This window comes from Hyaena hyaena, unplaced genomic scaffold (genome assembly GCF_003009895.1).
Source record: "Hyaena hyaena isolate Hyena2069 unplaced genomic scaffold, ASM300989v1 scaffold_6, whole genome shotgun sequence".
Lineage (NCBI taxonomy): Eukaryota > Metazoa > Chordata > Mammalia > Carnivora > Hyaenidae > Hyaena > Hyaena hyaena.
Genome location: NW_024080638.1, coordinates 6204763 through 6225426, shown reverse-complemented (window position 1 = coordinate 6225426; position 20664 = coordinate 6204763). Strand labels below are relative to the sequence as shown.

General features: G+C 44.0%; 1 protein-coding gene across 4 annotated transcripts in view; it reads left to right on the top strand.

Annotated features, from left to right (window-relative positions):
- Window positions 1–20664, top strand: part of SUSD1 (sushi domain containing 1) — a 243638-nt gene that overhangs the window by 111584 nt on the left and 111390 nt on the right. For all 4 annotated transcript variants that reach the window (XR_005529943.1, XR_005529944.1, XR_005529946.1 and 1 more), the window contains exons 13-14: window positions 14169–14265; window positions 17925–18183. Coding sequence is in view for 1 of the 4 variants with exons in the window: in XM_039240706.1 (XP_039096637.1) it covers window positions 14169–14265; window positions 17925–18183 (356 nt within the window). In the remaining 3 variants the exon portion in view is untranslated. The remainder of the gene's footprint in view (window positions 1–14168; window positions 14266–17924; window positions 18184–20664) is intronic.

Here is a 20664-nt window from a genome sequence, read left to right as displayed (position 1 = left end):
CTCAGAATTCAGAGTGATCTTTTTTTAAAATAATTTATTGTCAAGATGGTTTACATATAACACCCAGTGTTCATCCCAACAAATGCCCTCCTCCATGCCCATCACCCCCCTTCCCCTCTTCCCCACCCCCATCAGCCCTCAGTTTGTTCTCAGCATTCAAGAGTCTCTCATGGTTTGCCTCCCTCTGTCTCCCCAATTATTTTCCCCCCTACTTCTCCCCCATGGTCCTCCGTTAGCTTCCTTCTAATCCACCTATATGTGCAAACATATGGTATCTGTCCTTCTCTGCCTGACTTATTTTGCTCAGCATAACACCCTTGAGTTCCATCCATGTTGCTACACATGGCCAGATTTCATTCTTTCTCATTGCCATGTGGTATTCCATTGTGAAATATACCACATCTTCTTGATCCATTTGTCCGTTGATGGACAATTAGGTTCTTTCCATGTTTTGGCTATTGTTGAGAGTGCTGTTATGAACATTGGGGTACATGTGCTCCTATGCATCAGCACTCCTGTATCCCTTGGGTAAATTCCTAGCAGTGCTATTGCTGGATCATAGGGGAGTTCTATTGTTAATTTTTTGAGGAACCTCCACACTGTTTTCCAGAGGGGCTGCACCAGTTTACATTCCCACCAACAGTGTAGGAGGGTGCCCGTTTCTCCACATCCTCGCCAACATCTCCTGATTTGTTCATTTTAGCCACTCTGATTGGCGCAAGGTGGTATCTCAGTGTGGTTTTGATTTGTATTTCCCTGTTGATGAGGGTTGCTGAGCATCATTTCATGTGTCTCTTGGCCGTCTGGATGTTCTTTTTGGAGAAGTGTCTGTTCATGTCTTCTGCCCATTTCTTCATTGGATTATTTGTCTTTCAGGTGTGGAATTTCATGAGTTCCTTTTAGATTTTGGATACTAGCCCTTTATCTGATATGTCATTTGCAACTATCTTTTCCCATTCTTATCAGTTGCCTATTTTATGGATTGTTTCCTTTGCCGTGCAGAAGCTTTTTATCTTGATGAGGTCCAGGTAGTTCATTTTTGCTCTTGATTCCCTTGCCTTAGGGGATGTGTCAAGTAAGAAATTGCTGTGGTGGAGGTCAAAGAGGTTTCTTCCTGCTTTCTTCTCTAGGGTTTTGATGGTTTCCTGTCTCACATTCAGGTCCTTGATCCATTTTGATTTTATTTTGGTATATGGTGTGAGAAAATGATCTAGTTTCATTCTTCTGCATGTTGTTGTCCATTTCTCCCAGCACCATCTGTTAAAGAGGCTGTCTTTCTTCCATTGGATACTCTTTCCTTCTTTGTCAAAGATTAGTTGGCTGTACATTTGTGGGTCCAATTCTGAGTTCTCTATTCTATTCTATTGGTTTATATGTCTGTTTCTGTGCCAATACCATATGTCTTGATGATTACAGCTTTGTGGTAGAGGCTAAAGTCTGGGATGGTGATGTCTTCATATTACTTTGGCTATTCGGGGTCTTTTGTGGTTCCATACAAATTTTTGGATAGTTTGTTCTAGTTTTGAGAAGAATGCTGGTGCAATTTTGATTGGGATTGCATTGAATGTGTAGATTGCTTTGGGTAGTATGATATTTTAACAATATTTATTCTTCTGACCCACGAGCATGGAATGTTTTTCCATTTCTTTGTGTCTTCTTCAATTTCCTTCATAAGTTTTTTATAGTTTTCATCATACAGATCTCCTATATCTTTGGTTAGGTTTATTCCTAGGTATTTTATGTTTTTTTGTGCGATTGTGAATGTGATCAGCTTCTTGATTTCTCTTTCTGGTGCTTCATTATTGGTGTATAAAGATGCAACCGATTTCTGTACGTTGATTTTTGTACCCAGCAACTTTGCTGAGTTCATGGACCAGTTCTAGTAGGCTTCTGGTGGAGTCTGTTGGGTTTTCCATGTAGAGTATCATGTCGTCAGCAAAAAGTGAAAGTTTGACTTCTTCTTTGCCAATTCTGATGTCTGTGATTTCCTTTTGGTGTCTGATGGCTGATGCTAGGACTTCCAGCACTATGTTAAACAACAGTGGTGAGAGTGGACATCCCTGTCGTGTTCCTGATCTCAGGGGGAAAGCTCTCAGTTTTTCCCCGTTGAGGATGATGTTAGCTGAGGGCTTCTCATAGATGGCTTTTATGATGTTTAAGTAAGTTCCTTCTATCCCAACGTTCTCAAGGGTCTTTATTAAAAAGGGATGCTGTATCTTGTTAAATGCTTTTTCTGCATCTATCAACAGGATCATATGGTTTTTATCTTTTCTTTTGCTAATGTGATGTATCACGTTGATTGATTTGCGAATATTGAACCAGCTCTGTAACCCAGGAATGAATCCCACTTGATCATGGTGGATAATTCTTTTTATGTGCTGTTGAATTCGATTTGCAAGTATCTTGTTGAGGATTTTTGCATCCGTATTCATCAAGGATATAGGCCTGTAGTTCTCTTTTTTTGCTGGGTCAGAGTGATCTTTTAAAAATGCATAGGAGAATGTGTCATCCCCAGCTCAAAACTGTCCAGGGGCGTCTGGGTGGCTCCGTTGGTTAAGCGTCTGACTTCGACTCAGGTCATGATCTCACAGTCCATGGGTTCGAACCCCGTGTTAGGCTCTGTGCTAACATCTGAGAGCCTGGAGCCTGCTTCAGATCCTGTGTCTCCCTCTCTCTTTGCCCCTCCTCTGCTCGCTCTCTGTCTCTCAAAATAAAATAAAGACATAAAAAAAGATAAATAAAAAAAAACCGGTCCAATGAGTTTGCATTAGTGTTAGGATAGAATCCAGGTTCTCGTCATGAAACATGGAGCCTGAGCCCTGCTTGCCTCACTGAGTTCATCTCTGCTCTCCCTGTTTCTCACTAGGCATCTGCTGCCTCCCTGCCTTCTTCGCTATTGATTAGTCAAACCTGTTCGTGCATCCAGGACTTTCCATTTATTGTTTACTGTTCCTGGTGCACACACTGCACATGGCTTCTTTACAATCATCCAGGTCTCTGCTCAGATGCCATCACCTTAGAGAAGCTCTCCCTGCCCGTCCTTTAAAAAATAGCCTCCGTCTCCACCCCATCACTCTCTATCCACTTATCATGTTTGATTTTCATTATAGAACTTGTTTTCAGAACTTGCATTTTAAAAAATTTTTAATGTTTATTTATTTTGAGATAGAGAGGCGGCAAGAGCAGGGAGGGACAGAGAGAGAGGGAGACAGAATCTCAAGCACGTTCTAGGCTGTCAGTGCAGAGTCCGACACAGAGCTCGAACCTGCAAACCATAAGATCATGACCTGAGCCAAAATCAAGAGTCAGACGCTTAACCAACTAAGCCACCCAGGTGCCCCCAGAACTTGTGTTTTCAATTTACTTGTTTATTTGCTTTCCTCTCCTAAGCTCCTTGAAGGCAGAGATGTGAAGACAGTGCTGGCACATAGCACAACAAAGCCTAAATGGCCGTTACCCAGTGGTAATGATTGATACTGAGGGTATGGCTGATTAGTTAAGAAAGGCTTTTAAACAAAAAGAATTTACCAAGTTTTAGGCTGGAAAGAGAAGTAATGTCCAATCGGGCATTCCTCCCTGTGGTGACTTAGTCAAATGAATACCTATTTAGTTTCCTGATCTTGGGTCCTTGTCATGTTTGGTTTGTCCTGCTGATTCAAATCAGGATTTCAGATTTTTTTTGAGTTGGATAGGATTTCTTCTTGAGGAGACATTGATTTTTAGCTTGTTTTGTAGGCTAACTAACTATAGCCTCCTTAGCCCAAGCTCCCTGTGCTCATGGCCACCAGGGGACACTGTTGAGCTATTTAAGTCCATTGAGACCCTTTAGAAGTTCTTAGAGACAACAGCTGCATATTGTCCAACTCTACCCTACTTCAGAGAATTTGAAATTTTAAACAAGTGTGACAATTCAAGTGGTCACGATCTTTTTAAAAGGTAAAAAACAAACAAACAAATAAAAAACCACCCAAGCCCTCTCTTTTGTAAAAGGGAAAAGAAGAGAGCCTTATGTGTTGATAGGAAGAGGTATGCCATGATTGCCTAAGATATGGCTGCATTTCAGTAAAATCATGAACTTTTGAATCTTACCAGAAATGCAAGGCCAGGGATTTGGAAATCCTGGAAACACAGCAGCTGATTTCCCAGAAGAAAAGTTAATGGAATTTCCCTTCCGAATGTCTTATATTAAACTAAATCTTAGTGATGGGAACAGGATGAAGAGTAGTGCTTTAAATACATTTCTGACCTCAGAGGAGAGGGCAAGTTCTAGGCACGTTGAAGGGCAAAGGCAAGTGGTGCAGAGGATGAGAGCGTGTGCTGGTCTGAGGCGAGGGGGGACCAGTGCCTCTCCCAGGACTTCTGCTTCCGGGCTGACAGGCACCCGCAGGTAGAGCCCAGTGAGCTGAATTCTTCGGAAGAGCTCCACCATTCCTTCTCCCTTTAGGGCAGGGTGAAGAGCAAACTCTCACCCTTGGTATAGATCCAGAGTCAGAAGAACTTTCACATGTTGGTTATGCTGTTTTCTAGCCAAGTCAGAAAGCTTGTCTTCCCAGAGGGAGAGAGAGAAAACCAGAGAGGGGAACGTGGGGTGGGCAGAGAGAGAGAGAAAACAAATGTTTGTGGAAAGGCAAAGCTAAACCACTTGTGTGCACAACACGGTGATCATTTGAGGTTGAGTATTTATTATAGAATCAAGAATGCTGGAGGAGAAGAGGGAAGAAAAGATGTCACGGAAACCATTCCTTCCCAAGGTGCTCTTTAGTACCAAGGCTGGCAACTTCTACGGCAAAGTTGCCATCTCTGGCTGCATTCATGAAAAGAAAAAGAGAATTGTCTGGGGCCGCGCTGGCTCCGACAGGTCCGGGGGTCCCTGAAGGATGGACGGTGTCGGCGAAAGAGAATGAGAGAGCCCTGAGATTCTTTCTGATCACCAGGCAGGCATCTCTGTCCTGTCGGTTTTGGTATCTTTATTTTAAGGTTCAGCAACAAGATGAAGTCATAGAAAGGAATTTCTTACAATGGGAGGCCTTTTGTGATATCAATTAACAGAATGTTCTTAGTGAAAAACAGCATAACATACAAGTTAAATTGTATATAGATAAGCTAGGAGTTATTCTGTCTGGCCCTCAAGAAGATAAATGTTTCTGAATTGGTTTATTTATGGAAACTAACATGGGGGCCCTAAATTGTCAGTCTTTGCACCTGGGTTTATGTTTTAGCTACCCTTATCTATCCTCATCCCAGTTGCCAGTGTCAGGGAGGGTGTTTGTGGAATGTAGGCTTTGAGGAAGGGACTGCCATGCTTCACCAATTAGTAAAGATACATGTAGTAACTTATGTTCTACCCTGAAATAGGCTCTTTGTCTCAGGGCCAGGCTCAATTGTAACTCTTGTGTTCTTAACCCCTTAAGTCTTGGATCTGCAAGGCCCATAGGAAGAGCCTTTTGACAATTGCCCATAGAGCTTTCATCTAAAGTCTCTTTTTTAAAGGCAGGAATATGCTTTTCCTTATGAGGTATCTGTATTCAGAATATGGGTCTGTTATGGAATATTGTGAGGCCTGGTCAATACCAGCAGGCTCATTTCCAGCATGAACCAGTAGTAGCAGAAGGAGATACTAGTCTTCATTTCTCGTGGCAGAAGCTGTGCAAACATTGCCATTTCCTTGCTGTGACTGCCATCCAAAGAGGCCGGTGCGGCTCCCGGCAGAGAATGTACTTTTTTCAGATATTCAGGAAAGCAGTAGAAAACACAGGTGTGTCCTGAGCATTAGCAGACTGTCCCTTTAATGGAGAGAATGGAGAGGTCCAGTGGGTAGCTCTGATTCCCCCCAGGACTAGAAGCCACAAGCCCCGTGTCTGATACCTCCTCTCTTACTGTTGGGTGTCCCCGGCAAGGACTGTGTGGGACCAAGTTTGTTGAGTTCTGCGGAGGCTTCTCTTCCATGGTTGGCTACCCACAGACTGTCCAAGGACAGTGCGTCCCTGTCTCCTCTGAGAACCCTATCTTCTGAGTCTGGCTCCAGGGTACCACACTTATTCCTACCTGTCCCCCTCGCTCCCAAGGGGCAGAAGCTGCAGTAGAGGTCGAGAGAGGGACTGGCCTTCATCCCAGCTGTTCCCGTGTTTGTCCGGGCTCTCAGAGTCTTTCACGGACACAAGTTCTTTGACATCTGGGCGTGTCATGTTAGGTCAGGCCAGAAGGAGGTATGAGCCTTCCGTACCTCCATGGGTCACCTATTGCTCTCATCCCCAGAACTCTCCCAACTCCTTTCTAGCTGCAGATCTAAACCTTAAACCATGAAGTGAATGGCTGTGTGGTGATGGGTATCTCCCAGCTCCCCTCACTGAAAACATCGACACCCCGGCCTAGGCCCCATGGAGACAAGATGACACACCACAGAGGAAAATTGGCTGGCTGTGTTATTTTCTCGTGTTAGCGTTAGCTTTTACAGAATACGAATGGGAACATTTCTTTTTTTTTTTTTTTTTTACAAATAGTTTATTGTCAAATTAGTTTCCACATAACACTCAGTGCTCATCCCCACAAGTGTCCTCCTCCATGCCCATCCCCCCTCCCCCCCACATCCATCAGTCCTCAGTTTTTGTCAGCATTCAAGAGTCTCTCATGGTTTGCCTCTCTCCCTTTCCCCCACCATTTCCGCCCTTCGTCTCCCCCTTGTTCCTCCGTCAAGTTCCTCCTAATCCTCCTATACGTGCAAACATATGATATTTGTCCTTCTCTGCCTGACTTAGTTCGCTCAGCATAACACCCTCAAGGTCCATCCATGTTGCTACACATGGCCAGATTTCATTGTTTCTCATTGCCATGTAGTATTCCATGGTATAGATAAACCACATCTTCTTGATCCATTCATCTGTTGATGGACACTTAGGCTCTTTCCATGTTTTAGCTATTGTGGAGAGTGCTGCTATGAACATTGGGGTACATGTGCTCCTATGCCTCAGCATTTCTGTATCCCTTGGGTAAATTCCTAGCAGTGCTATTGCTGGGTCATAAGGGAGTTCTATTGTTAGTTTCCTGAGGAACCTCCACACTGTTTTCCAGAGGGGCTGTACCAGTTTACATTCCCACCAACAGTGTAGGAGGGTGCCCGTTTCTCCACATCCTCGCCAGCATCTAGAGTTCTCTGATTTGCTCATTTTAGCCACTCTGACTGGCGTGAGGTGGTATCTCAGTGTGGTTTTGATTTGTATTTCCCTGATGAGGAGGGATGCTGAGCATCGTTTCATGTGTCTGTTGGCCATCTGGATGTCCTCTTTGGAGAAGTGTCTGTTCATGTCTTCTGCCCATTTCTTCACTGGGTTGTTTGTTTTTCGGGCGTGTAGTTTGGTGAGTTCCTTATAGATTCTGGATATTAACCCTTTATCTGATATGTCATTTGCAACTATCTTTTCCCATTCCGTTGGTTGCCTATTAATTTTCTGGGTTGTTTCCTTGGCTGTGCAGAAGCTTTTAATCTTGATGAGGTCCCAACAGTTTATTTTTGCTCTTGATTCCCTTGCTTTTGGGGATGTGTCAAGTAAGAAGTTGCTGCGGTGGAGGTCAAGGAGGTTGTTTCCTGCTTTCTCCTCTAGGGTGTTGATAGTTTCCTGTCTCACGTTCAGGTCCTTTATCCATTTTGAGTTGATTTTTGTGCATGGTGTGAGAAAATGATCTAGTTTCATTCTTCTGCATGTTGCTGTCCAGTTCTCCCAACACCATCTGTTAAAAAGGCTGTCTTTTTTCCATTGGATATTCTTTCCTGCTTTGTCAAAGATCAGTTGGCTGTATACTTTTGGGTCCACTTCTGAGTTCTCAATTCTGTTCCATTGGTCTATGTGTCTGTTTTTGTGCCAATACCATACTGTCTTGATGATGACAGCTTTGTAGTAGAGGCTAAAGTCTGGGATGGTGATACCTCAAATGGGAACATTTCTTTACGTCATAAGCCTAAAAACCAGTTTCTGTGTGTGGTAGAGGAGTGTGGGAGGGGCACAGGGTGACTTAATAATTTAACCCACCAAATATTTATTGACTGGTTATGTACAAAGACCTGTGCTAAGTGCTGAAGAGGGGATGTAAAGATGAGAAGATTGTTCCTTCTCCCCGAAAGGCCAGTTCTCATAACTTCATCGATGAGGGGAGTGTAGTCAGCCCTGTAATGGCTGCTGACTTACGGGGCAAGCTACCATTGTTTCTACTGCTGTCAGTTTCCGTTGATTGTGCCTCCAAGTGTGCGGCGTAATCTGCTGGGGAGGTGCCAGGGATTTGGAAGGAACCATCGCAGTGTCTTCATGTGTGTTTATTTATGTGTGTTAATTCCTTGTATTCACTTGAAATTTATAGCATGAAGTTTTGGCGCAGATTCAATTTTCTTTTCCATTCTTTTTGTTCATGTTGGTGTGTTTTAGAGGAATTTTAACACGTTTTCACTTACATTACTTCCTTTCTCTTATTGATTTTAATAGCTTGCCTACAATAATGATATTAATTTTTTGTTATACGTATTGTAACCTGCCTCCCAGGCTATTTACTGTTTGGTTTTCTTGTCAGTATTCTTTTTTAACATTTTAGACATTTAAATTTTTCATGTAATCAATTCTATTGATCCTTTCTTTTTAAAAATTTTTTAAATATTTATTTCTGAGAGAGACAGAGACAGAGTGAGCAAGGGAGGGTCAGGGAGAGAGGGAGACACAGAATCTGAAACAGGCTCCAGGCTCTGAGCTAGCTGTCAGCACAGAGCCCGACAGGGGTCTCGAACCCATGAACTGTGACATCATGACCTAAGCCAAAGTCGGACGTTTAACCAACTGAGCCACCCAGGTACCCCTCTGTTGATCTTTTTTATAGTTTCTGCTTTGGCCATGCCAAGAAAAGCCTTCCCTCACCCTGAAATTAGATTAATTCTTATTCTCTAATATTGTCTAATGCTGCTTCTTATTTTTTTAAGTAATCTCTACGCCCAATGTGGGGCTTGAACTTACAACCCCAAGATCAAGAGTCGGATGCTCTACTGACTGAGCCATCACTCTAATGCTTCTTGATAGTTTTGCTTTTCACCTTTAAACTTAGACCCATTTGGAATTTGTCTTGGTAAGTAGTATAAGGCTAAATTTACAGGACAGTTTTCTTTCCTAAATGATAAGCCGTCTTCCCATTACCTTTGGGTTTTTAAAAATTTTTTTAATTATTATTATTTTTTAAATATTTATTTATTTTTGAGAGAGAGGGAGAGAGAGAGAGCATGAGAGGGAGAGGGGCAGAGAGAGAAATGGAGACAGAATTGGAGACAGGCTCCAGGCTGTGAGCTGTCAGCACTGAGCCTGACATGAGGCTCAAACTCACAAGCCATGAGATCATGACCTGAACTGAAGTCAGATGCTTAACCAACTGAGCCACTCAGGCGTCTTCCTACCTCCTTTGGAAAGACTGTCTGTGTCATGCACTATATTCTCACTTATTTGTTTGGCTCTCTTTCTAGACTGTCTAGTATCTTCCATTGCTTTGCTTGTCCTGGGCTTGTACCTTACTATTTCAATTATTGTAATTTTACACTGCATTTAATATTTTATAGGGAAAGTTCTCCTTCACTGCTTTTCTCCTTACTCTCTAGAGTTTCCTCACACAGCAGCTCCTGTATTTTCCTTTGTCGTTTGCTTCTAGTAGAGGGTGGATATTGTTGACACCTAGGAATGGTAATGAGAGTCTCCCTTCTGGGTCCTCCCCCATCTCACACACCCAGGGTGGAAGATCTACACTCTCCCGCCCAGACATGACCCATTTCTGGCCTTGGGGCTGATTTGATTGAAATCAGTAATGAGGCTGATGGAAAGAAGAGTACATCTGGCCAGGACACCAGCTGGGGGTACGGGGAAAGGCACCTTGGAAAACATGGCTGGAAGTTAAGGTTATTTAACCTTGAAATGTGGCTAACAACTCGCCAGATGAACTTCAGGCTTTTACATGATAGAGAAGAAGTAGCCTGTTTAAAATAGAAGGTGGGGAAGGTCTTGGAACAGAAAGCAGTCCGGAAGTCACATGTGGATGGAATCGGCCAGACGGCAGTGGCACATTTAGAACTAACTGCAGGCATGAAACTAGCAAAAGGCAGTGTAGCATGAAACAGGCAGAGGTGGCCTTCCAGCTCCGTCCACGGGCCGCCTTCTCCCAGCTGACCTAGCGCTTTGTTCTGCTTGTACTGAGGGCAGGGAGAAAGTGGACAGTCTTAAGAGGTTAGCCAAAAAACTAGAGTAACTCGAATTATTAATCAGAGAAGAGCAAACAGGAAAAATTTAAAATAGCCCGAGGAAGGTTCTCAAACAGAGAGTGAACAGTTCATCTTCCTCTGGGCTGAAAACAGGAAATGTGTGATAAAAAGCACTTACTCTACTGTGACAACAGGACATCACCAATGAAAGCGCAGTTCAATATTCGTGTGAAAGGCTGAGGGCAGAAATTCTCAGACTGGAAGGGGCACATTCCCCTGGGGGACCTGGCCGGGGCTTTTCAAACCTCCACCCCCTCTACCCATCGTCGCTGCGGGAACCTGGAGGTTGTCTTCCTCTGGGAGTCAGTGGCGGAATCTCTGGAACACACGCCTCTTGGAAACAGCATAGACCTTCAACGCCTTTTGCGAGACCCTGACTATACACAGGGGCTGTTCCAGGTCACCTCCCTGGGTCCCCGGCTATCCCACAGGCTTATGGAAACGTAATTTATGCGACCATACCTGCGTGACTTTGGAAGGAAGTCTCGATTTAGCACTGGTTAATAAAAGCTATTGGGGCTCTCACTCTTCCTCAGATGCCTGGGGAGCCTAGTGGTTGGCGCCAAGGTGCATTTATGCCGCCCGCCTCCCCCCCCAACCCGGGAGCTGCAGACGGCTGACTCCATAGCACCACCACGGTTTGCTCCCGTCTGGACCTGCATCCTAACTGCCGGCTGGACAATCCCACAAGCACGTCAGCGAGCTGCTTCTGAATGTCTCCCCCAGACCCTGATGCGTGACACCACTACTGACTCAGTTGCCAGAACCGAAGCCCAGATTCTTCCCCCTTCTTATCTTCCACCATGTTCTGTTCTGTCTCTCTGCGGGCGTCTCCTCCACCTGCCCCCTCTTCTCCTCTCAGTGCCGTCACTTGCTTCAGACCTCAGGCACTTATAACGAGGCTTTGGTGCTTCTGTTCTTTTTCAGTTCCTCCTTAACCAGCTGTCTAAATTGTATTTCTTTTTTTTTTTTAACTTTAAAAAAAAAGTTTATTTATTTTGAGAAAAGAAACAGCACAAGTCGGGAAGGGGCACAAGGAGAGGGAGGCGGTATCCTAAGCAGGCTCTGAGCGTGGAGCCAGACACAGGGGCTTGAACTCAGGAAACCCATGAGACAGGACCAGAACCAAAACCAAGAGTCAGATGCTTAACGGACTGAGCCACCCAGGCACCCCAATATTTCTTTTAAAAGATGTTTATTTACTTATTTTTAGGGGGAGAGAGAGACACACAGACAGACAGACAGACCATGAGCAGGGGAGGGGCAGAGGGAGAGAGAGAATTCCAAATAGTCTCCACCCTCAGCTCAGAGCCTGCTTTGGGGCTCGATCTCACGACCGTGAGAACATGACCTGAGCTGATATCGGGAGTTGGATGCTTAACTGACTGAGCCACCCAGGCGCCCCTAAATTGTGTTTCTAATGTACACATCTGCTAAGAAATCTGTAAATGTCTTCTTTTTATTGTCAAGACCTCAGATCCGACCTGTACCCACATCTTCCGCCTTGTTCCCTACCTCTCACAGGCCAGGACTCAGCCTTTCGGCTCCACTAAACTGCTGGGAGGGCTACAGCCCTGTCTCTGGCCTTGCTTCCACCTCCTGCCCCTGTGCACGTGTGTTCCCACGTTTGGTGGTGTCACCGTCCCGCCCTCTGTCAGGCATCCTTCCTCTGCACCTTCTACAACACCCTGTGCAGGACTTCATCTTGGTTCTGAGTGCTGCTGCATGTTTCTCTCTCTCTTTTTTTAAACGTTTTTTTAATGTTTATTTATTTTGAGAGACAGAGAGAGATCGAGCATGAGTGGGGAGGGGAAGAGAAGGAGGCAGACACAGAATCCAAAGCAGGCTCCAGGCTCCGAGCTGTCAGCACAGAGCCCGACGCGGGGCCCGAACCCACGGACTGTGAGATCATGCCCTGAGCCGAAGTCAGACACGTAACCGATTGAGCCACCCAGGCGCCCCTAGTGCCGCATGTTTCTGAAACTGTCTCCACTATTAAAGTCTGAACTTCTGGAGAGCAGAAACTGTGTCTTCCATGGCTGTTTCTCCCAGCCTCCCACGGACTGTGGTCCCTGCTGTATAAAGGTGGCTAATAAATGTGTTGATTGATGATGTATGAATAACATATTCATTAGAGCTTTTTTTATTGAAGAATAATTGGCATACAAGTTATATTAGTTTCAGGTACACAACCTAATGATTTGATATTTATATACATTGTGAAATGGTCACCACAGTGAATCCAGTCACCATCTGTCACCATACAGAGTTGCTACAATATTATTGACTGTATTCCCTGTGCTGTACATTACATCCCCATGTCTCATTTATTTTATAACCAGAAGATTGTACCTCTTAATCGCTTTCTTTTATTTTGTCTAACCCCCAACTCCCCTTCCCTATCATGTTTTATTATTTTTTTTTAAATTTTTTTTTAAATGTTTTATTTATTTCTAGGAGAGAGAGGGAGAGACAGCATGAGCAGGGGAGGGTCAGAGAGAGAGGGATTCACAGACTGAAACAGGCTCCGGGCTCTGAGCTGTCAGTCAGCACAGAGCCCGACGCGGGGCTCGAACCCACGAACCGTGAGATCATGACCTAAGTGAAAGTCAGACGCTTAACCGACTAAGCCACCCAGGCACCCCTTATTTTTTTTTTTAATGTTTATATTTGAGAGGGAGAGAGAGAGAGACAGAGTGCAAGTGGGGGAGAGGCAGAGAGAGAATGAGACAGAATCCGAAGCAGGTTTCAGGCTTGGAGCTGTCAGTGCAGAACCCAACATGGGGTTCAAACTCACGAACCGTGAAATCATGACCCGAGCCGAAGGCAGACACTGAACTGACTGAACCACCCAGGCGCCCCTCATGATAATGCTTTAAAATCTATCTAGGAAGGTCTAAGTTTTTATTTATTATAATTTGGATTGGGAATTTCTACACCAAGGCTATTTTCTAACTGGATAAATAGAGGCTTGGATGTTTATTTTGGCCTCTTACTCCTCAGTTTCACTGTAGCAGAGTTCTAGGCCAGGTTTGGGGGGCATTCATATTTGATCCTTTGTCTTTCTTCCCTTCTCCCTCTATAAATCTCATCCACTTGATAGCAGTGTTAAGAGGATCATATGAGATGAGGCCTGTGCAGAAAACAGCTAGTACATTTGGTTAGTGCCCAGTGCATCTGAGCCTTGTTACCCACAAGACAGAATGGGAGCCGGTGCCTTCAGACCATGAATGTAGCTATCAGTTAGATACTAGAACACTGGTGTCAGCCAACATAGTCCCCTCCCAGTGGAAAGTCTATTTGGGAAACCTAAGGACAGAATGTTCAATGATTGGGAAGGATCTAGAAGTCTGATATGCTGGTTTTCCCCACCATCTAGGAACCTATCCACCAAGTTAACTGTAAGGCCCACTGTATCCACCCTGTGTTAGCGCTGGGGCATTGCTTATTTTTTTTAAAAACTTTATTGTGGTAAAACATATAGCATAAAATGTACCATTTTAACCATTTTCTGGCACAGAATTAAGTACATTCACAATGTTGTAAATCACCACCACTATCTGTTTCTAGAATCTTTTCATCACCCCAGACAGAAACTCTGTTGATCATTAAGCAATTAACTCCCTCTTGCCTACCCACCCCTCAGTCCTTAGCAACCTCTAATCCTGTTTCTGTGAATTTGTCTGTTGTAGATATTGCATGTAGGAGGGATCATACAGTGTCTTTCTAAGTCTGGCTTATTTTGTTTGGTGTCATGTTTTCAAGATTCGTCTGTGTTACAGTATATGTCAAAAAACGCTCATCACTCCTTACATTAGAACTTTCCTTTTGATGGCCCCCGTCAGGACCACTTTGTTCTGTTCATACCCTTTTCCCCTTTTTGCCTTGTTTTTAGAGCCTCCCCTTCCAGAAGTAGACTTTGTTACAGTGCACGGAAGGCCTCTACCACATCTGAGACTGAGGAAAGCCAAGGAGGAAAATGGACCTATCAGGTGAGTAGTGGCCCCTTTTCCATAGCTGTCCAGTGATCGTCATGGAGAGTTTTGGAAACTTTGGTTTGACTGAGGAGGAGATCTCTCTTTAGGTGCTGCACTCAAATTGTTGGGGCAGTCAGTATAGGCAGGGCCTCTTATTTATTTATTGTTTTAAACTTTCTTCTTTTTTAAGTTTGTTTTATTTTGAGAGAGAGAGAGTGAGTGCATGGGAGGGGCAGAGAAAGAGGGAAAGAGAGAATCCCAAGCAGGCTCTACGTTGTCAGTATGGAGCCAGATGTGGGGCTTGAACTCATGAACTGTGAGATCTTGACCTGAGCTTAAACCGAGAGTCGGCCACACAGATGCCCCAGGGTCTTTTATTTTTGATTCCTTGGGCACAGACTGGGTCTTTAACTCCAACCAGAGCCCTTCCAAATGAATAGAGAGACTTCTATGAAGCCAGAAACAAGCATTTGGGCAGCTTAGCTCAATAATTAAATCCATTCCTTTGGTCACTGAGCAAGCATTGGTTGACTGTGACGATCAGGTATGATCCTTTGCACTCATATCTTCACGTACATCCATCTATCTGTGACGGTATATCAGGAGCATCATTTCATTTACCAAAGACAGAGTATATTTTTCTTTTTTTAAGGATGATCTTTGGCTGTGTGTAGTGGCTTCTGAAAGGGTCGTTTGAATAACTCTCTTAATTCAACCACGTATTGGGTTAAGGGCAAGGCATTGCATAGTTAATGACTGCTTCTGGGATTCCAGATTGTATTAGGATGGAATTAATTCCCCTCAGTTGGAGAACTACATTGTGTTCCATTAAGCATTTTATTTACAGGGTCATGGTTGGATTAAGAAAGTAGAATTATTTCCTTCTTTTTTTTTTTTTAGAAAGGAAGATAGAGGTTCCCCTGGAGAGATAAGCAACTCGCTCACAGGAATAAGGCAAGGACATGGCAAGAATCTTGCCGTCCTTGACCTAACCTTCATTGCCTTATGTTAGTCTTGACCTGTCAGTCTAATGACCCTTCAGTACAATCAAGGTGAAAATAAATGTGAGGTATTACAAAGAGAAAGTCTGGATATATTATCTGTGTGTTCATTTATTTTTATTTTTTTAAATGCTTATTTATTTTGAGAGAGAGAGAGAGCATGACTGGGAGAGGGGAAGAGAGAGAGGGAGACATAGAATCCCAAGCAGGCTCTGCACTGCCAGCACAAAGCCCGATGTGGGACTTGATCCCACGAACTGTGAGATCCTGACTTGAGCCAAAATTAGGAGTTGGATGCTTAACAAACTGAGCCACCCAGGTGCCCCAATCGGTGTGTCCATATGTAACGAAACTTAGGCTTTTCCTGTCTTTCCATTAGTTTAAGTGCAGTAAATTCTTGAAGGTCTTTTCTGGGATGGCTGTTGCCCACATTGTTCTGTTTCTGACAGGTTACTGGAAGGCACTGCAATTCTGTTGCTATAAGGAGAGCAGAAATTATGATATCACCACCTGAAAGAACTTGCAAGAGTAAATGTAATATGTAGGCCAAATAGTTACGTAAGGCAAAAAGAAAAGCCAAATGACAGTTTATCTTTGTGGCTAATGTGCTCTCCATTGCCTCCAAAACAGGAAGTGGAGATCTGTGAGTCATTCCGGGGGAGGGGGGGGTGAAAAAGAGGGGAGAAGTCTTTCCAGAACAGTCATGTTCCAAACAGCCACAACTGCTTCCCTAACGTCATCAGGGTTAATTACCAGGAGGCGAGTGGGGTGATTTCCTCTCCCTGAGTACCTGGTTTGAGCTGGGGAAGCAGCTTTGCCAGTGTGTGAGACCGGCCTGGGTCTGCTTTGTGCAGCATTGGTAGTGGGGTAGTGGCTTGGGGCACATGGTGGAGCTGGGCTCTGGGACCAAGACTCCCTTCTTAGCTTGGTGATCTTGAATGGATGATGTGGCCTGTTCCTGGGCTCTCTTAATGCTAGTGTCTCCCACACTTGCCGATTTCTAGAAATCACCTGGGGGTGCTTTATCAGCAGTGCAGATTCTCAGACTTGACTCCTGGAGATTTCGATTCAGTAGGCCTGGGATGGGGGCTGGAAATTTGTGTAATTATCAAGCAACTCAGGTGATTATGACCATGATAACTGGGGAGACTGCTTTATGCCCCACGACTGGTGCCTCTAATGGGCAATGCCCAGAACCAAAGGTATGCCTTGAACTTGCACTTGAACACCACTGTCTACCTGGAAAGACAAGGTGGATTTGAAGAGGAGCTTGTGAGCAGCATGGAGGTGCTGCACCATTTACATTTACTTTCTTACCTACAGCCACGATTCATAGGAATGTCTTCAAGTCTCCAGGAAAGTATGTTGTTACAGGTATTCTCTTGTAGGGAGTGGATACTTAGTAAATTTTCACAGTGGTGGTGATGACAGCTCACTGCCCTGCAGGCTTTAATTTGTACCTTTTACAGAAAGCCCTTTTTTGGAAAGTGAGCCCATACTTTGTGGAAATCAGGGTCCTGGGACACCTAGGGTGTTTGGGGTGCAGACTTTCCAAACCCAACAACCACTGAGGTGGAGGGCTCCCTTTTCTTAACCTAGTGACCCATGGACTTTTAGGAAGGAGGAGGTAGGGAGTTAGGAATGTGGAGCAGGTAGTATATATTTACTGGTAAAATAGATCTTGTGGCCTAATGGTTTGGAAATGACCCAAATCATATTTGGTACTGATGCATGTTTTTCCTCTTTACTGAAATTTCAACTCAAGAAGCATTAGTGGAGAGTCAATCACAGCTAAAGAACTGTGTAAGGATGTACAAGGATATAAGTGCAATCATTTAAATCCCTGCTCTCCAGCCTGATAGCGAAAGCAGGTGTTCAGACACGTGCTATACTAGAGGCAGGAGATAAGGACCGAAGAGATGGGAATGAAAAAGAAGTTGTGATTCATTCTCAGTGCATTTTTATGCTGGCACCTCCTTTCACCAACGAGTTTTGAAAGGAGAGTGGATTGCTGGTGTGCCTCTCTGTCCACACTTAGGGAACAGTTCCACAATGCACATATGACATTGTACCTTTCTGGCTATTTCAGGATATTGTCAGGCTAGATTAACTCATGGTGACTTTGCACTCCTTCCTTCTCATTTATTTCACATGAACTTTGGTATTAGTCTGTGAACCGGGGCAGGAGGGAGGGGGAATACAGATCATATGAGTTCCGTTTCAGGTTACCATGTGACTAGAGCCTTTTTGCAGACTTCATCCATTAACTCTTGTATGCGGTGAGCCTCCATGTGACTGCTAAACCCTTTGCCCAGCTGGGTTTTCCTTGCCCACGTGGAAACCATTGATTAGATCAACCTTATGGCGTGCACACGCAGGTGGCCATACTTGTAACAACCTCTCCCAGCTCTAGAGGTTGTACTCGGCATCCATCCGCGGCAAGAACTTGAGATTCCTCCCCCCATGTCATGTGGCATTAGCCACATGGTTCAAATTGAAGTGCCCTACCTGTTGGAGCCATCAGACTGTCAATCCCCTGTGGGCAAGGACTTTTTCTTGTCCAGCATTGTATCTCTGGTGCCTAGAAAAGTGTTTCTCTCATAGTAAGTGCTTAATAAATATGAATAAATGAATGAAGCAAGGGTCTGATAGACATTTTCTTTTTATTTCCAGTTCTTACCAGGTGTTGGTGCTTCCTCTGGCCCTCCAAAGCACTTTTTTTTGTGATTCTGAAGGGGCTACCTCATTCTTTAGCAACACCTCTCATGCCGAAGGATATGTGGCTGCAGAACTACTGGCCAAAGATGTTCCAGATGATGCCATGGAGATATCTATTGGAGACAGGCTGTACTATGGGAAATACTATAATGCGCCTTTGAGAAAAGGGAATGATTACTGCATTATATTACGAATCACAAGTGAATGGAATAAGGTATATACTTCTTTAAAAACTCTTCTGTCCTCTATTTTCTTCTTCATGTGAAATTTAAATGTTTGAACATTTGTTTTCCTGGTATTTGCCATTGTATGTAATAACCATAAAAAGAGTGATGACTACTTTGCCTTTATAAACGATGGGCAGGTGAAACCTTAAGGAGGTCGATGTTCTGAACTTCCTGCGGGACCTGGTTGGATCTGGGCTTGGACTGACCTAGTTTTGGTTCTTCCTGTTAAGCTGCAGGAATGCCCTCATCCTAGCGCACTGCTGAAGCCTGAGCTGGAAAGGAACATCTAGATTTCCCTGTCACTTCCTTGTACTCCTGCTGCCTCCCGCCTCCCCACACTCTCTCTCTGAATCAGGAAGGAGAGGCAGATTAATGTCAGCACTGCCCTATTTTCTGCTGCCAGTACTTCCTTGCCCATCCCCACCTTCCCTTGTCCTTAGAAAGACTACATTATTCCAGTGGTGGTTCTTTCATGAGACATAGAACTATATATTCACTGTATAATGAATAAATCAAGTGAGCTGGATAGGCAAGAATGGCAGGAGCTGTTGCAGTGGATCCGGGTAGAAGGTCTCCTGGAAGAGCCATTGTGATGGGTCGTCCTAGGAGAATTCAAAGAGTGGGATACAATCACATAGATTGGTAGTGGAAATTGGAAAAATTATATTAATGCTGATAGAAACATATCTTTAAAAATTTTTTTTTAATGTTTATTTTTGAGAGAGAAAGAATGTGAGTGGGAGAGGGGCAGAGAGAGAGACAGTCAGAGAATCTACAGCAGGCTCCGTGCTGTCAGTGCAAAGCCCAACGTGGGGCTCAGACCCACCAACAGCAAGATTATGACCTGCAGGGACCCCAGTAGAAATACCTCTTGACTGGTGAATCTGGGCCATCTGGAGTATAAGGTTCATCACATACTTAGGACCAAGACACAGTCTATTTTTTTAATTAGAAAAAAAATTGTAAGGTTTATTTTTGAGAGAGAGAGACAAATTGTGAGCAGGGGAGGAGCAGAGAGAGAGGGAGACACAGAATCTGAAGCAGGTTCCAGGCTCTGAGCTGTCAGCACAGAGCCCGACATGGGGCTTGAAGTCACAAACTGTGAGGTCATGACCTGAACTGAAGTCAGACGCTTAACTGACTGTACCCCAATGTGTTTTGTTTTTTGTTTTTTGTTTTTTGTTTTTAATTTGAGAGAGCTTGGGTGCATGAGCACAAGTTGGGGAGGGAGCAGAGGGAGAGAGAATCTCATGCAGGCCCCATGCCCAGCGCAAAGCCAGATCTCACCACCATGGGATCATGACCTGAGCCCAAGTTGGACACAACCGACCGAGCCACCCAGGCGCCCCATCTTCCCCTTTTAACATTCTGTTGTATGTAAACACCACATTTTAGCTATTTATCTGTGCATAGATGCTTGGGTTGCTTCCATCTTTGGACTATTCTGAATAAGGCTGCTATGAACATGCGGTACAAATAATCTCCTTTGAGTCCTTGTGCTCCAATTTTTGGACATTGATCCAGAGTTGGGATCATTGGGTCATATGATAATTATCTTTGTAGTTTTTTGAAGAACTGCCACATGGCTGCGGCACCGTATTACATTCTCACTGACATTACACAGTGGTTGTATTTTCTCCATGTCCTCCCCAAAATCTGCTGTTTTCTGTTTTGATAATGGTCCTCCTAATGGATGTGGTTTGGGCTTCTGTTTTTCTAATGATAAGCGATGTTGAGCATCTTTTCAAAGTGGGCTTTTGACAACTTATATATCTTCTTTGGGGAAATGGTTATTCAAGTCTTTGCCCATTTTTTTTAATGTTTATTTTTGGGAGAGAGAGAGAGAGAGCACACATGCCATGCATGTGTGAATAGGAGAGGGGTAGAGAGAGAGGGGGATCAGAAGATCCAAAGTGGGCTCTGACAGCAGAGAGCCCAACTTGGAATTCAAACCTATGACCTGAGCCAAAGCTGGATACTCAACCGAGTCACCCATATGCCCCTCTTTGCCCATTTTTGAAATGGGTTATTTATTTCTTTGTTGTCAAGTTTTAGGAGTTCTCTATATATTCTGGATTTAATCCTTTATGAGATTTGCAATGTGCAAATATTTTCTCCCATTCCATGGATTACCTTTTTACTCCATCAATAAGTGCTCTTTGATGTACAAAAGTTCTTAGTTTTCTTTAATGTTCCAAGTTTCTTTTTTTTATTCTAGTGTAATTAACATAGTATTACATTTCAAGTACAATATAGTGATTCAACAATTCTATGTATTACTCATGCTCATCATAGGTGGACTCAATACCCTTCTTTAGTTCACCCATCCCCCTACCCATCAACTCTTGAGCATCAACCAGTTTGTTCTCTATATTTAAACGTCTTTTTCCTATTTGTCTCTTTTGTTTTGTTTCTTAAATTCCACACATTAGTGAAATCATATGGTATTTGTCTTTCTCTGACTGCCG